This window comes from Aptenodytes forsteri, unplaced genomic scaffold (assembly GCF_000699145.1).
Source record: "Aptenodytes forsteri isolate BGI_AS27 unplaced genomic scaffold, ASM69914v1 Scaffold534, whole genome shotgun sequence".
Taxonomy (NCBI): Eukaryota; Metazoa; Chordata; class Aves; order Sphenisciformes; family Spheniscidae; genus Aptenodytes; species Aptenodytes forsteri.
This window is the reverse complement of record NW_008795712.1, coordinates 1,612,867-1,633,681: the sequence shown is the minus strand read 5'-3', so window position 1 is coordinate 1,633,681 and position 20,815 is coordinate 1,612,867. Positions and strand designations below refer to the sequence as shown.

The following is a 20,815-nucleotide window of genomic DNA, read 5'->3' as shown; positions in this document are numbered from 1 at the left end:
GGGGGCTGGGGGCACAGGGGGCTGCTGCCTGGGCAGGCCAAGGTGATGGGCAGAACATCCACGTCTGCAGTCTGCCGGGGTGTCCAAGAGAGCCGCTTGCCGTGCCCACGGGGAAACGCCCCAGCCCACTCCAGCACCAGCCTGGCAGCAGCCCCAGAGGTGGATCAGCCTCCTTTGCCAGACTTGCATTGACCTTCCCGCATGCTCAGGCAGAGCCTGCAGGCAGCATTTTTAGGGAGACTCCCAACACACCAGTTGAGGGATTTGGCGGCTTGCAGGAGCCAGCCCACGGGCAGGACAGCGATGGACGGGGATGCGCCCTGCCTCTGAGCAGCCCCGCTCCTTTGCAGAAGACAGCAGCCTCTTGCTGTTAGCCCTGCACTGAAAGCTCTCCAGCCATTGCCTCCTCCACCGTGCGGTATTTATCTCCTTCCCTGGGCAGGGAGCAGAACAGCACTAAGGCCGAGCAGGTCTTTGCCGAGGTTGCCAAGGCCATTGGCGAGTACCCTGTGGACTTCCGCGGAGCTCGGATCCTCACAGGGAACGAGGAGGGCTCCTTCAGCTGGATCACCGTCAACTACCTGCTGGAGACGCTCGTCAAGGTGTGGGCTGGGGGATAGGGCAGAGGGAGGGCAAGCAGTGTATATATCCCTGTCTGAGCTACACCCAGGTTTCTTTTTTCCCAGAGGAGAGAAAAATGTAGTTTTAGGGCACTAGTCACCCAAATAAATGTAGCCTGTGGCTGTGAACTACAGATTCAACTCCACTGATGTGATTAACAGAATCAAGGTTCTTTGTGCCCAGCTCGGCCTGTCCCTGTACTCTCCACTTACATGTGGGCTGATTTTGGTATCACAGGGATGCAGCAATACCAGACCCCAGATGAACGTGTTACTCTTTCCCTCCTCAAAGTCTCTGGATCCCAGCTGATGTGCAGCAGCCAAGGAGCCAGACCTCAGTGCTACATGGAGGTCTATGTGGGTCAAGGAGGACGTAGGCAGAAAGGGGTTAAACAGGGAGACAGGACGTGGAAGGTCCCTCAGAGGCTTCTGAGCCCACAAAACCTTGAGGGAAGGGACAGGGACTGTGACTCCCTGCAGTTCAGACTAACACTTGCCATCTTATGGGGCCAGTTTTCCTTTGCAGAGAAATGGGAACATCCACGGGAAACCGAAGTCCTGGGAGCTCTGGACCTTGGAGGCGCCTCGACACAAATAACCTTCCAGCCTGGAGTGACCATTGAGGACAAGAACACCTCTGTCTTCTTCAGGCTGTACGGCACCAACTACTCACTCTACACCCACAGCCCTCTGCTATATGGGCAGACGCAGGCCTTGAAGAGGCTGCTGGCAGCTCTCCGCCAGGTTTTTTTTTTGCCCCCCCCAGCCACTGGTCACCAGGATCTGCTCAACCATTTCCCATTGCCATGAAAAATGTCTTCCAGAAATTTTGGGCATGCCTGTGGAAAAAACGTTAAGGAATTGGGAATTTTCACAAATCCAAAAACCTGGGAGAGGCTTAGATTTTGTCTACTGAACCAAAAAATTCTCTCATTTGGGTGGAAGGTGGTGGTGGCTCTCTGCCATGGCTCCCTTCTCCCCAGGTGTAATGGCATTTTTCATTATTTCCCAAGCCCAGCTGTGTCCTTAGGTTCTTCCCTGTCCCCATTCACCCGCCCTTCCTCAACTTCTGCCCAGAGAGAGGATTCCCAACATCCTCTCCTGCACACTGCTGCACCACTAACCAGTGTCCTCCGGTCTCACCTCGGACAGAGCGCATAGCCCAGCGCTGTGGGAGATGGCGATGCTCAGGGAGCATGCAGGCGGGATGAATCTTTGGTCCTTTCTGGTCTAGGGCCTGCCAGATGCAGTGGGGACAGAGTGAATGCCAAGAGCAACAAGCTCTCCGTGCAGGCGGAGAGCACACGCTGCCCTCAGGAGCAGGCTGCCATACCCGCGGGGAGGCACAGGCTGGCCGTGGCATCGCCACCCCAGCACGGCTCAGAGGTGGGGCTGAGAGCAGGACCGGCAAAAGCCGTGGGCAGGTTAATCATGCAAAGGATGGATCCTGCTTCTCCTCAAATCCTCCTAGGGTCTAGATCCTGCTTTTTGGGAATGTCTAAGCACAGGATGGGCTGTGGGGTAGGGTCTCACTGGCATCCCAGGCCAAGCCCTGCTAACGGCTCCTGCTCTCTCCAGGGCAGCCCACTTCCTCAGCAGATATCACACCCCTGCTACCCCAAGGGATACCAGGAGAACATCACTACGGCAGATCTCTATGACAGTCCCTGTGTCCATGCACCGAGCACACCCAGCCCTGCACAAGTCCTCACGGTGACGGGGACAGGTGACCCAGCAGCGTGCAGCACCGCCATCCAGAAACTCTTCAACTTCACCTGTGGGGCCAACAGGACGTGCGGGTTCAACGGGGTTTATCAGCCGCCCGTGAGGGGACAGTTCTTCGTAAGGCACCTCCGTCCCCGTGGCTGTGGTGGGGGAGGACGGAGGGTGGGAGTCTCCTCTGCCACTGGTTGTGGGAGGGGGTGGGGAAGGAGGGGACAATAGAGCTGGTCCCATCTGCAAACCTCTTCTCCTATGCTGGGAGGTGGCTTCTGCCTCCTGCAACGTCCCAGCCCTCCCTGAGGGAAGCAGGAAGATCCTGTCCCAGGGAGCAAGTCTGAGCTAGCTCAGAGTGCAAGCAGCAGCCCCAGGGCTTGTCCACCAGCTCCAAGACTTTCTGGTAGACCATTAAGTGGGTGCTGGATGCAGAACCCTTGGAATTACATGGGACTTTGTCCCCAGGCAAGAGGGGCCCCTGGGTGGTCTTTTTGGGTGAGGAAGGAGATGTAGTTTTTACCATCTCCCCTTATCCCCCAGGCCTTCGCTGGGTTCTACTACACCTTCCACTTCCTGAACCTGACCAGCCAGCAGTCTCTAAGCGACGTCAACTCCACGGTCCAGACCTTCTGCAAGAAGAACTGGGCAGAGGTGAGAGCCCTGTGAAGGGCAGCAAGGAGCCCTGTGCTTGTCCCATCCCAAATCTCTGCCCAGGAAGCACATGCCCTGCTGTTCCTTGGGCCAGGGAGGGTTTCTGAGCATCCATTTCATTCCCTGTTGCACCGTGTCCCCTGATGGCCCCACAGCTGGTGGAGACCTTCCCGCAGGAGAAAGGGTACCTACACATGTACTGCTCCATGGCAGTTTACATCCTGACGCTGCTGCTTGATGGCTACAAGTTCAATGAGTACACGTGGAGCAACATCCACTTCAGCCAGCAGGTAAACACCATGCGGGGCACGGGGAGCGGGCAGGCAGCTGCAGCTGCAGCCGCATCCTTGCCCTGGCCCGAAGACACGTTCAGGAGCAGCATCCCTGGAATCCCCCGTGCCAGAAATGTGTCCCCATCTCATGGCTGCTACCCAGTGATCCCAGCACAGCTTCACTCTTACCTGCCCCCAAACCTCTGATGCCAGCTTGTTTCTCACTTACTCTGGTGTGAACTTAAGCTAATTTTAAGGGGGTCAGAGAAGTGCAGAGCAGAATGTGGCCACTCTGGTCTCTGATGCTGGGCAGAATTGACATGAACATCAGAGGGGTGATGGTGGCCCCATGACCCATTTGAACCAGAATATCACCAAATTTAAAGGATCATGGGGGAGGAGGAAAGCTCAGATCCAAAATCATGTGCAGGTCCCAGAGGCACATCTGGACCAGAGCACTCATCCATGTTCAGCTGCCCTTTAGCCCTTGGGAAGGGGGGAGAGGAAAGCTCTCTGTTTAACTGGTGCTGGTAAGATCAGGTTCACCACAGCCAGGTTGTGTGAAATCACAGCTGGGGCAGCTCATGGGAGAGTTGCCCATCAGTCCCTTGCACCAAAGCTACCAGTGCCTGGGAGAGGCACTTTTGGATGATCTCTGCTCTCTCACTTCAGGCAGCAAACACAGACATCGGCTGGACGCTGGGCTTCATGCTGAACTTCACCAACATGATCCCCACGGAGGCTCTGGAACATGTCAAGGGGCACCAGCCCAGTCTGTGGGCAGGTGCCGTCTCTTTCATTGTGCTGGCCATAGTGGCAGGCCTGGTGGCCGTTTTCCTCCAGTGTTTCTGGAAAACTAAGTAGCTCCCAGCCTTCTGACTAGAGGCATCCTGCCCACTAAACCAGGCAGGGAAGTGGTGCAAAAGAAGGTGGAAGGGGGAGAAGAGTGAGGGCATTAGACCCATCTCCATTGCTCAGGAGGTCTCATTGGGTCATCTCTGTAAAGATGTCGAAGTTGACAACGGTGTCTTGAGCTCCCTAAGTACCTCCAAGAGGAAAAGACTCCTTTAATCTGGCTGACAAAAGCTGACTGAGACTTGGTGGCTAGATGAAGCCAGGTAAATTCGAACTAGAAATAAAATCCTTTTGTTTTTCAAATACAAAAGTCAGTAACCAGCCTAGCACAGTTTCCTTGGCACTTCCAGTCCTGCTGGGCTGCTCTCCTGACAGCCGTGGGAGGCAATTGGTGATGGCGAGCAGTGGTGGCCACCTAAACTCTGAGGAGAGGGGTGACCTTATCTGTATCTTGCCCTGTGCAAGATATGCAAGATTTTGTAGGATGTGACAGAATATCTTCCCAAATACACTGCCAGCTGTCTTTAGAAATATTTACTGGCATATCTCAGCAGAAAAATACAAGTGGAAGTTGATTTAAGAGCTGCCAGCTCTGGCTCAGGGTTTATTTTATATTCAAGTTACATAGCCCAGCTTTGTCAGAAACCAAATCCATAGCAGGTTCCAGCTCCAGGCACTAGAGTGTTTTATTTAGATCAGCAGAGACCAGCAGAGCTCAGCTGCAAGAACCGGACAGTCATTTCAGTCCTTCCAGCTCCAGCCACCAGCCCAGTGCCGCACTGCCCAGCCAGCCCTCTCCCCAGCCCCTCCAAGGCTCTGCCAAAGCCCAGGGCTGGTCTGAGCAGGGGTGTTTCCACAACTACCTCTCCTCTGTGCTCCAAGACCCCTGCCCACACAGCATGAAGCAGTCCAGGCAGGACTTAAGAGCTTAAGAAAAGAACCAAGGGCATCTGGGCTGAGAAATGCTCAGAGCCCTTTGGCTCTGGCAGATACATGGGGTATTTGCTCTAGAAGATGATAGTGGTCCTAACCCAAGGTGTTATCCCATATACCCCACTGCAAACTGGTTACAAAAGCCTTCCAAACGAGCAGCATCTCTCTGTCTGGTGGAGATAAGGATATGTGGTCCAAGGGCTTGGGGAACTGGGCTCTGCCTCCTGCTCGCAGATGGCTACCCTTGGCTTCATTAGAGTGAGGCTCAGCCTTCCCAGCCTGAACCTGAGCAACGAGGGAGAGGGGGTGAAGACCTCCATCCAGAGGAACCTCTTCCCGCCCAGCAGTCTGAGCCTGCGATCTGAGTTGCCACATGGACGTTTCCCATAGCCAAACACCAGATCCCTCCCCCTTCTCTCTGCCCTGCGCAGGCACATCTTTGGCAGTGTAAGCACAGAGGTAAAAGTGCCACGTCTGGGAACAGGCTGTAGCAAATGCTGCCGGACCGCTGGAACTGACCCCATGGGATCTGTGGGTGGGGGACATCTCCTGTCCAGGTTCAGCAGAGCTCCTGGCTGTGCTGGCTGTGGCCCGAATGAGCTGGAACTGGTGTCTTCCACCGCTGGCAGACAGTGCAGTCAGGTAGGAAAAGGCTCCTGTTCGCTATAGGAAGGCAGCACCACAACTGGTCTGGGTTGCAAAGCATTTGGGGAAGATGCCAGTCTTGCCATTGCAGCGTCCTTCGAGCCAGTCCTCATTCACTGGGAAAACATAAAGGAGCAGGATGAGCCCTGGCCCATGTGAGTGGGGTTAGCGAGAGTTTTCATGGCTGGAATTTAACTCTGGGCAAAACCCAGTGCAAGCCTGTACCTCCTGAGAGTATGAGCCTGAGACAGCACTGGAGAAGCCATCTATTCCCCAGTCCCTCCCTGGAGCAGACTCCAAAAGCCTGCCCCAGTACAGCCTGCAGACAGAACTGGAGAGCTACCTTCAGAGAGAATATCCAGCACGTCTCCCTTGCTGAACTCCAGGTCCCCCGGTCCCTGTGCAAGGTAAGAGTGCTGAGCCAGCATCCGGTAGAGGACGGGTCTGCCCGAGTGGGCGTCTGAGTCCTACAGGAGAAAGTCAGCATGGAGGTTGCAAGGCAAAGCAGAGATTTGAGTCCAGCACAGCAGAGAAGCTTGTCAAAGCCCACGTACCTGGCAGCAAAGCGTCAGCCTGCCATCTGTCAGCTGCTGCCACATCTTCCCTAGATCCTCCTCTCCCAAAACTGCACCCAGTTCTTTGCCATCCGAATGCCTGTAGCTGCAAGGGTTCATTAACACGGCTCAAATCATCTCACTTAAAGCCAAACTTTGAGGCAAGCCTAGCCCTCTAACATCTTCAGTCTCCAAAGTCCCCTCTGTAAGCCAGCTCTGAGCTTGTCACCTTGCACAATGACATGGGGCCACCCTGCGTGCTCAGTGGGCAGAAACGGCACCGTCAGGGAGTGACACTGTCACCTCCTCACACACTTACTTGAGGGGAAGATCCTAAACACTCCTGACTACACTGACTGTGTGCCCCCAGGGATGTCACAGTCAGGGAGACCTCATCCCAGGACCAACTCCCAAAGTACTCTGCATTGATCCTAGTGTATCTCAAAGGCTGAGCTGAGTGGGAGAAAATCCAATATACAGCAGCTGCATCTGCACAGAATTTTCCTTCTGTTCCCCCATTTCTTGACCATGGTACAGTTTCCTGGGAAAGACCCTTTGGGCCTGTTCTCAAAACCAAAAGCCATGGTAAGGTTAGCCCTGCAAGGAAGGTTGTGTGCTCACATCTTTGCTGAACCTCTGCTAGAGTGCTTTGACCCCAATTAAATGTTCCCAGGATACGGGGGAACACGCAGGTCTGTATCCTCGGGGGAACGGCTGCTGCTGCCCTGTCACGCACGCTCATGCACCAAGAGTGCCGGAGGGCCCGGCTGTACTGCAGCGTACCTCAGCTTCCCTCGCTCTGCCTGCTGGCCGAACCGCTCCCTCAGCAGAGCCCGCAGGTCCAGCAGAGACGGTACCTCGCCTGCCCTCACCACCACAGTGCACTCACAACACACTCTCAGCACAACAGGTCTGTCCGTGTTGGATGAAGCTTCTCCGCAGGTCGGTGGGATCTGCTGAGAGATGTGGCACCGTGGACAGTCTGGTTATTCGGGACTCTCATATCAAGAGAGGTACCACCTTCATCTCAGTGGTACCACGTAACGGTAGCGCACCACCAAAATGCAGATCTGAATTTCAGAGAGGGAACTACAAATTCAAAGGCTGGGGTCAAATGTTCCTCCCATGACCCAGGAAGCCTGTTTCTGGGTCCAACTGTACAGGTACCTCCCAAACCTATAGAAGCAGGGCCCCAATCCTCCCAGCCAGCTGGAGAGGTGCAGCCAAGTCCCCATGTTCTCCTGCCTTCTGTCTGAAGTACAGCTGACAAAAAATTATTCCAGAAGCCCTACAAAGAGGGGTGGCAAAGACAAAGGGAGCAGAGCTGATCTGCAGCTGGCACTGCCAGAGAGGTGCTCTCCCCAAGCGGACACAGGAGCGATTCCAGCTCCATCACACACAGTGGTTGGTAATGACGTGGAGGTGCATCAGAGGACATCATCCCAGAAGAACGCAAATATGAATGAATTGTGGTACCCAGACTGACAGGGACAGAAAATGCCACACAGAGGAGGGGGAAAGGGACAGCAGGTAGTTCAAAGACAGCTTTCTTGCAAAATGGGCTGCAAAGTGCGTGCCTGAGAACATTGCTGTGTCTGGAGCTCTTGGCTCCTCGGAGGTTGCAAAGGGCACTGCCCTGGTAAGCCTCAACCTTGGGCTGCCTCACAAAATTGTATGGTCACAAACTTGGGAGTGGTGGAGGAAAGACCATATGGAAGCCTCTCTTTGGAATGGGAAAATGAGCAGAGGAAGAGTTTTTTCCAATGATTTTGGGAGAGCTCAGGAATTTTGGAGGTTCTGGCCAGTAATCTTGCACTCTTCACAGCCTTGATCTCTTGAGGCTGTGCCAGCTTCGGCTTGTGAAACACCTTACCTTGATGTCCATTTGGGCACCAGCATCATTTGCAGAGGCATTTTCTTCCCCAGAAGATTCTGCAGAACAAAACAAGAGCAGAGAAACAGCGCCTGCAGTCTACACAGGCCCCCGGCAGCTCTTCTGCAACCTGCTAGCACACAGGCAGCCACGGCTGCAGTGGGCACCCAGCCTCCCCATGCACCCCTAAAGCAGGGGGGTTTGGGCACAGCTTCACATAACACCCACTGAGGTCCCTGGCCCGGGGGACTACCTGGTTTCTGCTTCACATGGAGCGGGCTGGGAGGCACCTGGGCAGGAGGGAGGGGAATCCCATTGCTGATCTTCTGCAACAGAACAACATCAGAAAGGAGTGAGCAGAAGACACCGGAGACTGGGCAGGGCTGGTGTGCACGACAGAGGCTGCAGCCAGTTATAAATTTCTGGGTGTAACCCCAGAGAGAAACCCAGGGAGACCAGTTCATTAACTGGCTGGATGAGGCAGAGCACTCAGGCTCTCAATGGCCTCTGCAACTCTCGTGCATAGCAGGGGTGATGAGAGGTTTGGTGGGACACTTCCTTGGCCTCCTGCCCCTTGCTGGGTTGGTGCTGGAGCAGAGGGAGGTTGCTCACGCTGCGCTGAGGGCGCTCCTCACCATCTGCCAGCTCACCTGGGAACTTGGGCTGGTTCACCATGAGACATCCATGGAGCAAATGCCCAAGCGCGTGCTATGGCCAGGGATATATATATAGATATATAGAGCTCCCCACACGGAGCGGGGGGGTGGGAAATCATAGCAACATCAGAACAACCATGTGCTTCAAAAATCTCTCACAGCAAATAGGGGACTGAGTTGCACCTTTCCGCATTGGGTTGAGATGGAAAATTATTTATTTGGATCATATGTGGATATGCCTGTGGTGGAGATGGGAGATGAATGAAGTATTCCTAAGTCAAAGGTGAGGGTTTAGGGCTTAGGCGCATGGCCTCAAAGCAAAAAGCGGTGCCTGTTTACGATATTACTATCCCACTGCAGGAGATTAACCTGCTCTCGCTCTGCTGGTGAACTAGAACATGTAAGCACTTCTCACCCGCTTCTGTGCTACATCTAGCGGCTGCAGACATCACAGGAGCAGGCTGCACAAATACATGCCTCGAGCCCTCAAACTCATCATCGTGTTCCAGTGGCTCAACAAGTTACAGTGGGTCAGGAGAGCTCTGGCAGCCGCTCATCTTTGTGTGCTCCATCAGCCCACGGCAAGTAAGAGACAACACCACCTAGACCAGCCTGTGATGCAAGCCACTGTGGCTTGGATATGTGTCCAAGCCCCCAGATTTTGCTGTAAAGAGATTTGATGTACAGAAAAAAAATAAGCATTTTTCCTGCTCTTAATGCTTCTGTTGTTCAAGAGCACTCGGTCTTCACTCAAGGTGTCTGAGCTGAAACACTATGTTTCTCTTACACCGTCGTTCTACCCTGTGATAATCTTACAAACAAATGTCCCAAATGTATTTCTTGGTTCCTTCCTCACCCCTGGTTGCAAGGTTGTCAGCTCACCCATTTATCCATCTTTGAGGCAGGCTCCAGGAGAGAGCTCGGTATGCGCAGCTTCTGCGGGACACAAAGCAGAGCAGGGTGAGACAGGAGCTGCTGCTGTGGCAGATGCAGCCCCAGCCCACCCAGCCCCATCTTCTGCTAGCCCCACTCTGCACTGCTTCTGCCCTTGCAAAACACCACTGCCTGCTCACCCTACTGCAACATGAATGTGCCCATGGAGGGCCCAGGGTCGGGTATGGTAGCCCATGTGGTTTGTGCTCAGAAATTGCGGAACAAAATCCAAAGGTCCTTTTGCATCTTTTTCTGCTGAAAGCAGTGGTGCTAATTGAGTAGCTGCGATGTAAGAGACCAAACACCCACGAAACCCAACACCCTGCTCCTAAAACGGATGCTTAGGAAGAGAGCAGCAAGGATGTTGAGGGATACGAGTCCAGCAGCATTTCTGTGTCTTCTGACAATCACTGCTACAGAGCCATTAATTTCAACTGAACATTGTGAGTAATTATGCTTTTTTTTCCCCCCCAGTGTCTATTATTTTACTTTTTTTGACTTTGAATTTCATCTGACACTTCACTGAGCAGTCAACCAGCACATTCAAATACTTCTGTAATTGTTCACTGTTAGCTCCAGGTGCTTCAGGCTATGCTGAATGGTTTGATTGTCTGTCATGAAACATGGTCATCTTAAGAAGCACTATATCACTACCCCTATTACTATATCACTTAGGAATATGCTAAATGCTTAGGTCACAGCAGATTCTCTGTGGGGACATCCTTTCTTTAAAAAAAAGAAAGAAAGAAAAACCTGTTCATTTATGTCCACCCTTTATTTCTGTATTTTAACCTGTTACCAGTCCTCAGAGCACTGCCTCTCTTGCTCAAACAGCTCAGGTTTTTTAGTAGTCTTGTGAAGAATCTTTTTACTTTTTTGGGAAATACAGGCAGATAATACATTCACTTGCTCAATCTAATCCAGGTACGCACTGGCTCTTTCAAAGAACTTAAGTAGACACGTGAGAAATGGCTTCTGTCAACAAAAGATTTTCCATGTTGTCAAATTTATCTGGTTCTATTCAATCTGTTTACACTATAGTTCCCTAGTCTGTGGAAAGATGTCAGATTTGCTGGGCTTTAATTCCTTAGGTCTTCTCTAGAGCCCTTTATAAAACCTGCCTGCACAGCTGAAACCCTGCCAAAACCTTCCTGAAGTTAATTTAACAGAGGCACTACACACCAGGTAAGGACCGACCTGTTTCCTCAGCTCCATTAGAGCTCTCAGGTGACAAATCCTGCTCTAAATAGTGGTCCTTGGTGAGGTCTGTTCTCCTACACGATTCCACAGTAGGATCCTGTATGGTGGAGAGCACAAGTGCCCAAAAAGATGCCCTTGTGGAGCTAGAGGTGAGGGGCAGAAGCTGGTGGGAGCCAAGTGTCAGAGAAATCTATGGTTAGCAACTGGTCTGTGGAAATGAGCTCCTGAACTCATCCTCTGCTCTGCAGTGCTACAGCTGGGTCCCCAGGGAATGTGCTCAGAGGGTTGCAGCAAACTCCTGTTCACAGGCAGGGCTGTGGTCTCTGCTGGTGAGGCTGGGCTGGAAAGCCCACCCGTTTTCCTTACCTGTCCATCGTGTATGGCTGTAGCCCAGCCATCCGCTCCTCTCGTCAGCACAAAGACCAAACTGCTGGCTTTCACTGCCAATTTCTCCGAGTTCTCAGGGTAATAATGGGACAAAACTTGATAGTAGCCTGACTGACTGCCTCTGGAAAGAAGGAATAAGAGCATTTTTACTAACCCTGGAGTTCTGGTGCTGGATGGCTTTGACCCAGAACACTGCACCATTCCAAACTGGCACGTGCCAGAAGTTTCAGGTGCTGGGAAATTATGATTTCCATTGCTACTCTTTGGTCCAACTGGGAACAAAAGGAGCTTGGAAAACACGGATTTCCCAAATGCAACTGCCCGTTTTCATTATACTAATAAACATCTTCCATATCAAAACAATTATTAAACTCAGCCCTGAAGTACTGTTGGTACAATATTACCAAAACAAATGATTTTCATGTTTTTTGAACCAGGGCTGATTTTGGCTCAACACAGCATGGCTGGGAGTGAGTATTTGGAGGCCTTGTCCTGGGAACTAGGATGGGAGAGCTGAGCATCCTCTGCCACGGACCAGGGGCAGGTCCCACAACCTCTCTCTGCTTCCATTCCCCAGCCATGGCATGATCCATGCCTGTCTCCCAAGGCTGTTGAATCAACTCCTGCACACTGCCCTGAGATTCTTGCATGAGAGGTGCTACTGAACGGCAGTGTCTTTGCAGCCGCACAAGCCTTTGCACGTTTGTCATTCACTCCACCCTTGGTGAGAAGTGGGTGTGGATCCCAGAGAGTCTTCAGACAAAGACAGAGAGCAAAACATGACCTTCTGAACTGAAATAGCAAGAGAAGAGTTAGACCAGGGTAGAACTGAACACTTACCGCAGAGCATCAACACTGGGTTCATAAAAGCCCTGTTTCTGTGGGGGAAACAACATCATCTATTTATAACAGTGCCGCATATAGCAACAGTGCCACCTTATTTACTGCCCCTCTGAATACCACACTGTGGCATTTTGTCTTTACTTTTGACCACATTTGTCACACCACAGCACCCAGATAGAAATCTGCTGCTCCACACCTTACCGGGATGTACCTTCTATTTCTCCCCCTCCCTCTTCATCCCATCAGGAGGCGAGTAACAAAAATCTTTTCCCCTACCCTTGGTTCTAAGAAACTCCTATTACAGTGCAAGCCAGCCCTGCTTCTGCTGACAAATTTACTAAAGTGCTGAGCAAACGCGTGTTGAGCATAGCTGTTTTGACATGGTGAAGAGACAAAAATGCATCTTCAAAGGGCTGGAGAATCACATCACCGAGTCCCTTCCAGCCAGTGCTGAAGCCCACCACCTGGCTTTGAAAGGCCCTGTGGATCTAGTCTGATATTGCACTGTTTTTTTCAATAATATGTTCTTGCCCTGATGGTGTTAGGATCTGAGGCCCTACCTGGAGCTCCATGACAGCTCCATTCCTCCTTTCACAGCTATGTCCCGCTCACCTGAGGCCTGAGAGGCTCGAAGCCAATGTACTCGTCATTGGGAATGATGGACGAGATCACCTGTCGGAGGACAAAGTAATGACTGAATCCAGGCTAGATGAAGAGACTCTCAAACTTCATGCAAGGTTATCTACTCAGACCCATTTCCTTCTGACGTCCTAAAGTCAGACATAAAGTAGAGCCATGCACATAGTGGAAAAAGCAGAGCTGGATTCCCAGAAGAGCTTCAACTGTTGTTGTCCCTGTGTTTTTAGTCTTTCCAACATTTCTTTAAAAGTACATGAATGAATTACTTTCCCTTCCCTTTATTCGTGTCAGAGCTCTCTGGCCTGTGGCACTTCTGCTGACTGCATGGGTCACAGAAGGGATCAGAGAAATTCTCTGCTGACTTGCGTTAAAGGACGTGCCAAAGCATTTGTCTCCCAATTGCCTGGAATTCCCACCGGGAATGCAGCAGTGAGTAGGAGTGCGCTGGAGGAATGCGCTCCTCTTGAAAATGTCGTTGTCAGCAAAAGGACAACCACAGGGTTCCCCGAGTACCTGCTCAGCTTTTTCAGAGTTTGAAGTGACCAAGATTGGGAAGGGTTTTTTAGCACCAAAGTGCAGTTTTGATAGAAGAGGTGGCAATCCTTACAAATTTCAGCTTCTGTATCCCAGATGCCTTGACTGGCTGCAAGCCCTGACAATCCTGCTCTTGGGTCTCCACCAGTGGAGCGGCCAACAGTAATGCCCTCTGGAGATGTCAGAAGGTGGGATTTTAATCTGCTTGCTGTTAATCTTAACGAACACATGCCTGTTACCTTGGGTTTACCCAGGAAATCTTTTGAATCCAGCTGTTCAACTTCCTTCTTTCGTGGTCTGAAAAATTCCCCAAGAGGAACCTGCATGGGCTCCAAAAACAGATGGTCCTAGGGCAGGGAAAGCAGATAAGGGAAAAGCCATCAATTAATATTAAATGAAATATAACAGCAGGGAAAAGCAAGTATAGCTTCCCAAGGTGTGCAAGATCAGCTCCAGGAAGACATTGGGGCAAAAATTATGGCTGTGAACTTGAAAAATGACATGCAAACTAAGAGCTCAGCAGCCACTACCCAGTGTTGAGTCAAAGACTAACCCTGTTGGCATGGGAAGGGAGGGCAGTGGAGTAAGGTTTATTAAACAAACCTCTAAGCAGTTTTTCCAATGTGACATCAAATGCTGGTTTTTTTCTCCTCTGTTCAACCACTGAGTAACATGCTGATAGCAAATATAAATAATACACATGTAAAGCACAAACATGATGCTAGAAGAGATGATCAGATTTAAAAAACGTGATCATCCCTTAGAAGGGATACAAGTAAGATAAGGAAGTACGGAGGTAGCAAAACAATGAACCCTCCAGGAAGAGTAAATCAGAGATCTGCAAGTTGTTCCTGGTCATAAAAGAGTCTAACGAGAAACTATTATTTAGAACCAACCCTGGAAAGACTTTTACGCTCTACTTAAGCTCTAAATGTGATTGTCGTTAATATCTGAGCTGCCACCAATTGTCACTGAGGCCAAAGGGACTCAAAAAAGCCAGCCAGCGTCATGAAAAGGGAGACCCTCCAAATCTGCACTTGTAGGGGTTCTGCACTTAAACACTGCATAAGGCAACTTGTTTTACAGTACGCGTATGAATAGAACTAAGCTCCTGAACAGCAGGGACTAGAAAGTAAACTCTCCAGCCTGAGAGGTTATCCCATAATTCTCGACTATGGTGTTTCTGTGGTGTGAAGCACCGGGGGGGTGATGGAGTTACTTGATTAGTTGAAGCAGTAGTTTGGTAGAGCATCACATGCAAATGGCTTAGACTCTGTTACCAGGTCACCAAGCAGGCGGGTAGACAGGAAAACCCAAACATACAACAATTAGCACATTCTTACCTTGTATTTCGTAACTTAAGCCCAATGCACATACCTAGGAACGCATAGAGGTGGTCTTACCTGCACCTGCTCAAGGGCCAGGTCCAGGATTGCTGTTCTTCCTTCAGGTCTCCATACAACGGCCTTATCTAGGGTGACTCTGGCCTCCTGCCACTGCTGCAGCCGGCACTGTGCTGCTGCAGTGCTGTACAGCACCTGGAGCAGGCAAGGAGGGAGCAGAACTCAGAGGGCTGAGACTGAGCAGACACCCAACACGACTTGCTGAACTCAGCCAAGAAACAGGGACCAGGCACTGCTGCACCACCGCTGCTGCAGCAGCACCACCAATCTACTCCCCACTGGCCACAGGAAAGGCGTTCTGAGCAGCACAGCTGAAAAAACTTCATAATCAGAGTGGAAAGAAGTAAAAGCTGTGCCTCCAGGCCAATTCCTGGGTGTGCTAGAGCTGCTAGCTCTGCTCAAGGTAAGGTGAGGCATGGGGAACGCCAAATGAAGATTCTAGTACCATGCGAGTTTTAATCTTGTCCTTCCTGCACCTGAAAGGCCAGTAAAGATTTTCTTGGCAAGTTGCATGGGTTTCTTTCTGTATGCAATTAGGTAATATTTTTTGCTGTGCAGAGTAATCCTGACTCCCTTTCACTGCAAAATAACTTAACTGAAACTATTTCATATTGTAGGGGGCTGTGAAAGTGCAAATTGTCAGCTGTAGCTTGTTACTCTTTAGCAGCATGTAAGTATGTTCAGTGGTGAAGTGGCAAAGTGTGGGAGTATTACAGACTGGGTGGTGGGAAGCCTTGATCTATATGCTGAATTAAGAGTGGGAGATCTCTTCTTGTCACTGGCCAACAGTCAGTGCATGGAAAAGCTGCTGGCCTACAAGGCAGAAGTGTGGCCTAACAGACTCACTGTCGGGTATGTTGCTATCTTATATGATAGGGTTATCAGCTTGTAAACTGCTTTGTGGCATCTGGATGCAAGCTGGTGCAGCTAACAGGATGCTTTTCCTTCGCTCCTTAACCATGACAGTAGAAGACTGCTGTTAGGGGGGTGGAGGGGAATGGCCATTCTGAACATCCACAGGAACTGCAGAGACGCTCACTCTTGGAGAGGCAAGGCAGCAGTTCTCACTCAGCTCAGAAGCAAATATTTCTGGATTTTCAAACCATACAGCACACCTCCTCCCCTTGAGAAGATCAGGTGCAGCATGTGAGAGGCCATGTGTGGGGAAAGCTGATGGTACAGTTCTGCAGGAGGATTATGTTTGTGTATTTTGAAAAATGAGCTGCAGGTACATGTAAGAGCGAGATACAGTTGAATCAGGATGCAGATCCTGAGTCCGGAGTGCCAGCACAGTGAGCACGCATGTCTTGGCAATGTGGAGTGAGGGCCTGTGTGTTCACACCAGAAAGGGTACCAACCACCTCCCGATGGCCTCGGGGCACTCCTGCAGCCCTGCACCTTTCAAAGGGTAACCTATTGTTTCTAAGTTTGTGTGAGCTCAGAGAAGGCAGTGCTGTGTCACTGAAACCGTTAAAAACAATGAGGTTTGGGTAATACCACAGATGCCAAGGATAGCTTCTTCCTGCCAGGTATAAGGTGCATAAAAATTGACCGAGACTGAAGGACGGGTTTCTGGTCACGCTTGACTTGAGTTACACAATGACTCCTCATTCTTGTGGAAGTAAAGAATTAAATACTCTTTCCTGTATCTGCTTTTCAGTCTGTGTGTGTGGACTCAGGACAGAAGACAAAATGAACCCTCGCAGTAAAGTACAGTTTCTAGGAGCCTTTTACATTCCAAATATTTACAATCAATTCAGACTTAGATCTTTTTTGAACAGGATGTGGCAGGTTGACTCCAGGTAACAGTGTAGGAGCTGCAAAGTGAAGTGTTACAGAAGCAAAACACAGCTTGCAGCCCAGTGTGTAAGGTAAAACACAGAGGTAATGTTAAGACCAATTGCTACAGTTGGAAAGACAGGCTTTCATGCACATAAGTTTCTTAGAGTCTTCATTATAGACCAATTTTGTTCCCATCTGTCTATACTTCAACCTATTAAAGGTTTTAGAGCTGAGGAGTTCACAAAACTTACATGCATGTAAGCATAAATATTACATGCATAGATAAGCTAAAAAAACCCCCAATATACAAATTCCTGTGCGTCTGCTCTGGACAGTTTTACTTTTCAAACTGTGTAATTTGCTAAGCTCTTCAGAGATGACGTTGTTTTATGATTTTCATGATTAAGTTCCTTTAAAAAAAAAAAGTGCAAGCAGAAAGTATGTACTGTCTTGAGAAGCTCTTGGGTTACTAATGCCTACTGCTGAACACCTGATGAATACCCCTGTCCCGGTTCTGGCTGGGATGGAGTTAATTTTCTTCCTAGTAGCTGGTACAGTGCTGTGTTTTGGATTTAGGATGAGAATAATGTTGATAACACCCCGATGTTTTAGTTGTTGCTAAGCAGTGCTTACACTAGTCAAGGACTTTTCAGCTTCCCATGCTCTACCGACTGGGAAGGCTGGGGGTGCACAAGAAGCTGGGAGGGGGCACAGCCAGGACAGCTGCCCCAAACTGGCCAAAGGGACATTCCATACCATGGGACGTCATGCTCAGTACGTAAACTGGGGTAAGCTGGCTCGGGGGGGGCTGCTGCTCGGGGACTGGCTGGGCATCTGTCGGCAGGTGGGGGGCAATTGTACTGTGCATCACTTGCTTTGTATATTATTTTATCATCATTATTATTAAACTGTTCTTATCTCAACCCATGAGTTTTCTCACTTTTACTCTTCCAATTCTCTCCCCCGTCCCACCGGGTGGGGGGGAGTGAGCGAGCAGCTGTGTGGTGCTCACTTGCCGGCTGAGGTTAAACCACAACAACCCCCAACAGAAGGGAAGGACTGCTGAGACAGGTTGACTCTTACCTCCCATGCATAGAGTATGTGCCTCAGCCCCAGCTGCTTGTAATCGATGAAGGGATTTTGTCTTAGATGATTGAAAGCCATATGATAGTCAGAGAGAGCTTCTTCGTACCTACAATGCAGAGATGACAGGAAAAACTGAGACTAAAAAAGCTGAAGACTAATTAAGAAGTTCAAAAATCGAGCTAGCAAACAAATGTATTCTTCTCTGTAGCCTGGATGAGGAGAGCTGCACCAGAGACATGTCATCTTCTGACCACAGAAAATTCCCTGTCCTCTCCTTGTTGGTAGTTAGAACAAAATGAACATGGTGTGTCTGGGATTATCTGCGCAGTTTTACTGATTGGGATGAACAGTAGGTTTTGATACCTGAAATAGAGTCGCAGTTCCAAGGAGGAGAACATGTAAAGAACAGAGATTAACAAATGCTGTGAGCTCCTCGCCCAGCTTGCTGCTGGCAGTTTTGTCCCAACAGACGTCTCAGGGGAGAAGCGAGGACTGGGAAACCCCTGCTGATGATGAGTGTACGTGCATGGTCAGAGCAACGTGAGCAGAAATTTAGAGAAACTCTAAGGATAAGGGAATTAGCTTGGATTTACACCAGCTATGCAACTGAAATCAAAACAGTTGATTTCCACTTCCCACTGAGGCTGCAAGTGGTGAAATGACAGTTCGAGGAAGGGCTGTGCAGTGGTCACCCGACCAAGAGCCAGCAAGCATGGCCAAGAGGAGGTGCCCAGGTGGATGTGGGTAGGTGGGAGCAGCATCTGATGAGGGAAGGAGCCATGGGGTGCTGGTGGCTGTCACCTCCTCAGGTGGGGGGCAGGTCTGCCAGCTGTGCTGCCCCTGACCTGCTGCACAGCGTGTGTGCTCCGGGCAGGCTTGCTCCACTTCTGCCGGCTGTGGCACAGCGCAGGGAGCAGAGCAGAGCAGCTCCAGCGTGCCGGCTGGGGCTCCACTATCCCTGACTGCAGCTCTGCTGGCAGAGGCACAGAGCATGTAGCTGCTTGATGGGCCATCTGTGAGTGCAGAACTGCTCACTTTAACTCCCTCCCAGAAATAAAGATAGTCATTTTGTGGAAATTAAGGTCTGGAAAATATGGGAAAAATAACAGGAACGAGAATAACTGAACTTCAGAGGTAAGAAAGGACCTGTAAAATCCTCCACCCACCTCTGTGAGCAGGATGTCACTGTAATTTAACCCTGGAAACAATGAGTAATCAATCCCATAACACTAGTGGAGCAATCCCAACATTAAATCAGTGAGATTGAGATCAGGCCCACAAAATACGCTGTCAGCAGAGAGAGAGAGTCAGATGCTGTGGGCAGACTGCATTTTTAGGAAGGCTAGAGTCACATGTACCACGTGAAGATACACCAAGCAGCGCAATTATATTTTCCCAAAGAAAATCTGAATGGCAACATAACCTCCTGCAGCCCCTCATACAGGAGCAGCTTCTTTCTCTGTGTGGATGGGACAGTAATGTCATATATTAGCCACCCCTGGGGCCCTGGAGTTGTGCAGCTCGTACCTTCTCAGTCTTATCAGAGATAAGACTTGCTGACCTGTGACACGGTTTACAAGGCCAAACTGGACCTTATGAACTCTTTAAGATTGCTGGAAGAAGTGAATTTTAGTATCACAGAATCATTTAGGTTTAGGAATAAAGTATGACTAAAAGGAGAAAACCAAAGACTGAAATGGACACGCGCCTCACTTACATTTCCAGCTGCAGATGGACAAACCCTCTCTGAAAGAAGCCAACGGCTAGGGAGTTGTCCTTTGCAACGGTTTTATCAAATGCCTAAGGAGAAAAACACAGACATATCCCAAGGATCAGCTAGGATCTCTCCTGTCAATGCCTGGGTGTATGCACCCAGCCAGCCACAGCCAGGCTGCACTTGCACTGGGCGCAGAAGCCGTCTCTGGGCTCGTGACCAGCTCCCCTGGACTGACAGGCACAGGGCTGTGATCTGGGCTGAGGGGCAGGAAACAGCTCCCAGCCATCTTTCGGGTCTTGGCTCTGTACGAGCCAAGCTTCAGGTTTTTATCCTTCCTTGGGAAAATGGACTGAACATAACAAATGAGATATGTTTGCCATCCAGCATCTCGTAATGCTGGAAAACCGCGTTGCCTGGAGCAGAGTTTGCCCTGACAGTGGGAGCAGCGGGACCAGACCAAACAGGGAAGGCTGTTCGAAGCAGCCAACTGTGATGAGTACGTGAAGGGGTGCAAGGGAGATAGCTGAAGGGCTTCACACTGCACCTACAAGTCAATATTTCTGGTCCAGTTTCCCAGCTAAATACAGGCAAGTATTAGCAGAGCTGGTAGCAGCTCGTGGCTGATGGTTCAGAGTAACGCTGTGCTGGGAAAACTGTCTTAATGTCTTTCTGAGAAAGCTAGGAGGTGTGCTCCTTCACTTATCATTGCAAAGAGATGGTAGGTAGATAACGAGTCAAATCTGAAACCCTGGACTTTCCTGGTACTGCCTAGACAGGGATAGTGTTGCAGAGGTGAAAATATGTTGCAGGTCAGGGAGCGACTGCGCCTCTCGGCGAGGTGGCGGCTGGCTTCTCCTGCGGCTCCGGCAGCACACCTTGCTTTAACAGTCTGCTTTACCATGCTATCAAAGAGAAAGAATAAACAACCAACGGTTGACCAATGCGGAAGCATACCGAGATTCTTCCCAGTCGATGCTCACTCATCAGGGCTAAAAAGAGGCTCTCGGGCACCATTGTGCTGTGCTCACTGTTCTCCCTTATAGCAATTGCCCTGCCCAGGGCTCCATGGCTCTGCCTCGGCCCCTCCAGCACAGCCTGAGCTCTTCTTACAGCTAATTAATAAACAGCTTAAGTGCATCTCCCCGCTGGGCAGCTGACAGCCAGCCAGCCAGCCGTGCAGACACGCTAGGTGCTGTAATGAGAAGGCTTTTCCTCGGGGCGCCTTGCCTGCCTGCACCAGCGCGGGCAGCTGCTCTCCCTTTCCGAAGGGCAGCAGTTTTCCAGCATAGCCGCTTCTTTTCGGCCGCTCATGCAGGACTGTTGGGGGACGCAGGCGGCCGCAGGGCTCCCTGTTCCGCATCCATCACCACCCGCACGCGCGCTATTAGCTGGACGTGCGGGATGAGGAACGCTGGATTTTAACTAGTGTGAGTTTCAGCATCATTCCCTCAAAAACCGAAATGGGAAAGTCGTGCCGCCCCCTCCAGCATCCCCCCCCCCGGCCCTCTCTGGGGAT

At 50.7% G+C, this 20,815-nt stretch overlaps 2 protein-coding genes across 2 annotated transcripts in view; one reads left to right on the top strand and one right to left on the bottom strand.

Moving 5' to 3' along the window:
- ENTPD8 (ectonucleoside triphosphate diphosphohydrolase 8) overlaps positions 1-4,152 on the top strand; it is a 7,055-nt gene extending 2,903 nt beyond the window's left edge. The window contains exons 4-9 of the mRNA XM_009283446.1: positions 443-602; positions 1,134-1,364; positions 2,199-2,462; positions 2,877-2,987; positions 3,143-3,277; positions 3,932-4,152. Of these exons, the coding sequence (XP_009281721.1) occupies positions 443-602; positions 1,134-1,364; positions 2,199-2,462; positions 2,877-2,987; positions 3,143-3,277; positions 3,932-4,123 (1,093 nt within the window). The 3' untranslated portion in view covers positions 4,124-4,152. The remainder of the gene's footprint in view (positions 1-442; positions 603-1,133; positions 1,365-2,198; positions 2,463-2,876; positions 2,988-3,142; positions 3,278-3,931) is intronic.
- Positions 4,153-4,756: 604 nt separating this feature from the next.
- NOXA1 (NADPH oxidase activator 1) lies at positions 4,757-20,313 on the bottom strand. Its single transcript, XM_009283463.2, has 15 exons — positions 20,254-20,313; positions 19,300-19,382; positions 17,580-17,688; positions 14,715-14,849; positions 13,551-13,658; positions 12,751-12,810; positions 12,136-12,173; positions 11,275-11,416; positions 9,658-9,711; positions 8,373-8,445; positions 8,120-8,178; positions 7,030-7,199; positions 6,247-6,352; positions 6,036-6,159; positions 4,757-5,808 (listed from the first exon to the last, which is right to left on the bottom strand). Exons 1-15 carry the CDS (start codon positions 20,311-20,313, stop codon positions 5,711-5,713), a joined length of 1,419 nt encoding a protein of 472 aa, XP_009281738.1. The 3' UTR covers positions 4,757-5,710.
- Positions 20,314-20,815: the final 502 nt, after the last annotated feature.

What these genes read in the sequence shown, in the direction of transcription:
- NOXA1 (XM_009283463.2), bottom strand. Translation starts at nt 20,313, where the DNA reads ATGGTGCCCGAGAGCCTCTTTTTAGCCCTGATGAGTGAGCATCGACTG. An exon ending in GGCTGACGCTTTGCTGCCAG is followed by an intron (nt 6,160 to 6,246) that starts GTACGTGGGCTT and finishes TTTCTCCTGTAG; the next exon opens with GACTCAGACGCCCACTCGGG. An exon ending in GCTGGATATTCTCTCTGAAG is followed by an intron (nt 5,809 to 6,035) that starts GTAGCTCTCCAG and finishes ATGTTTTCCCAG; the next exon opens with TGAATGAGGACTGGCTCGAA.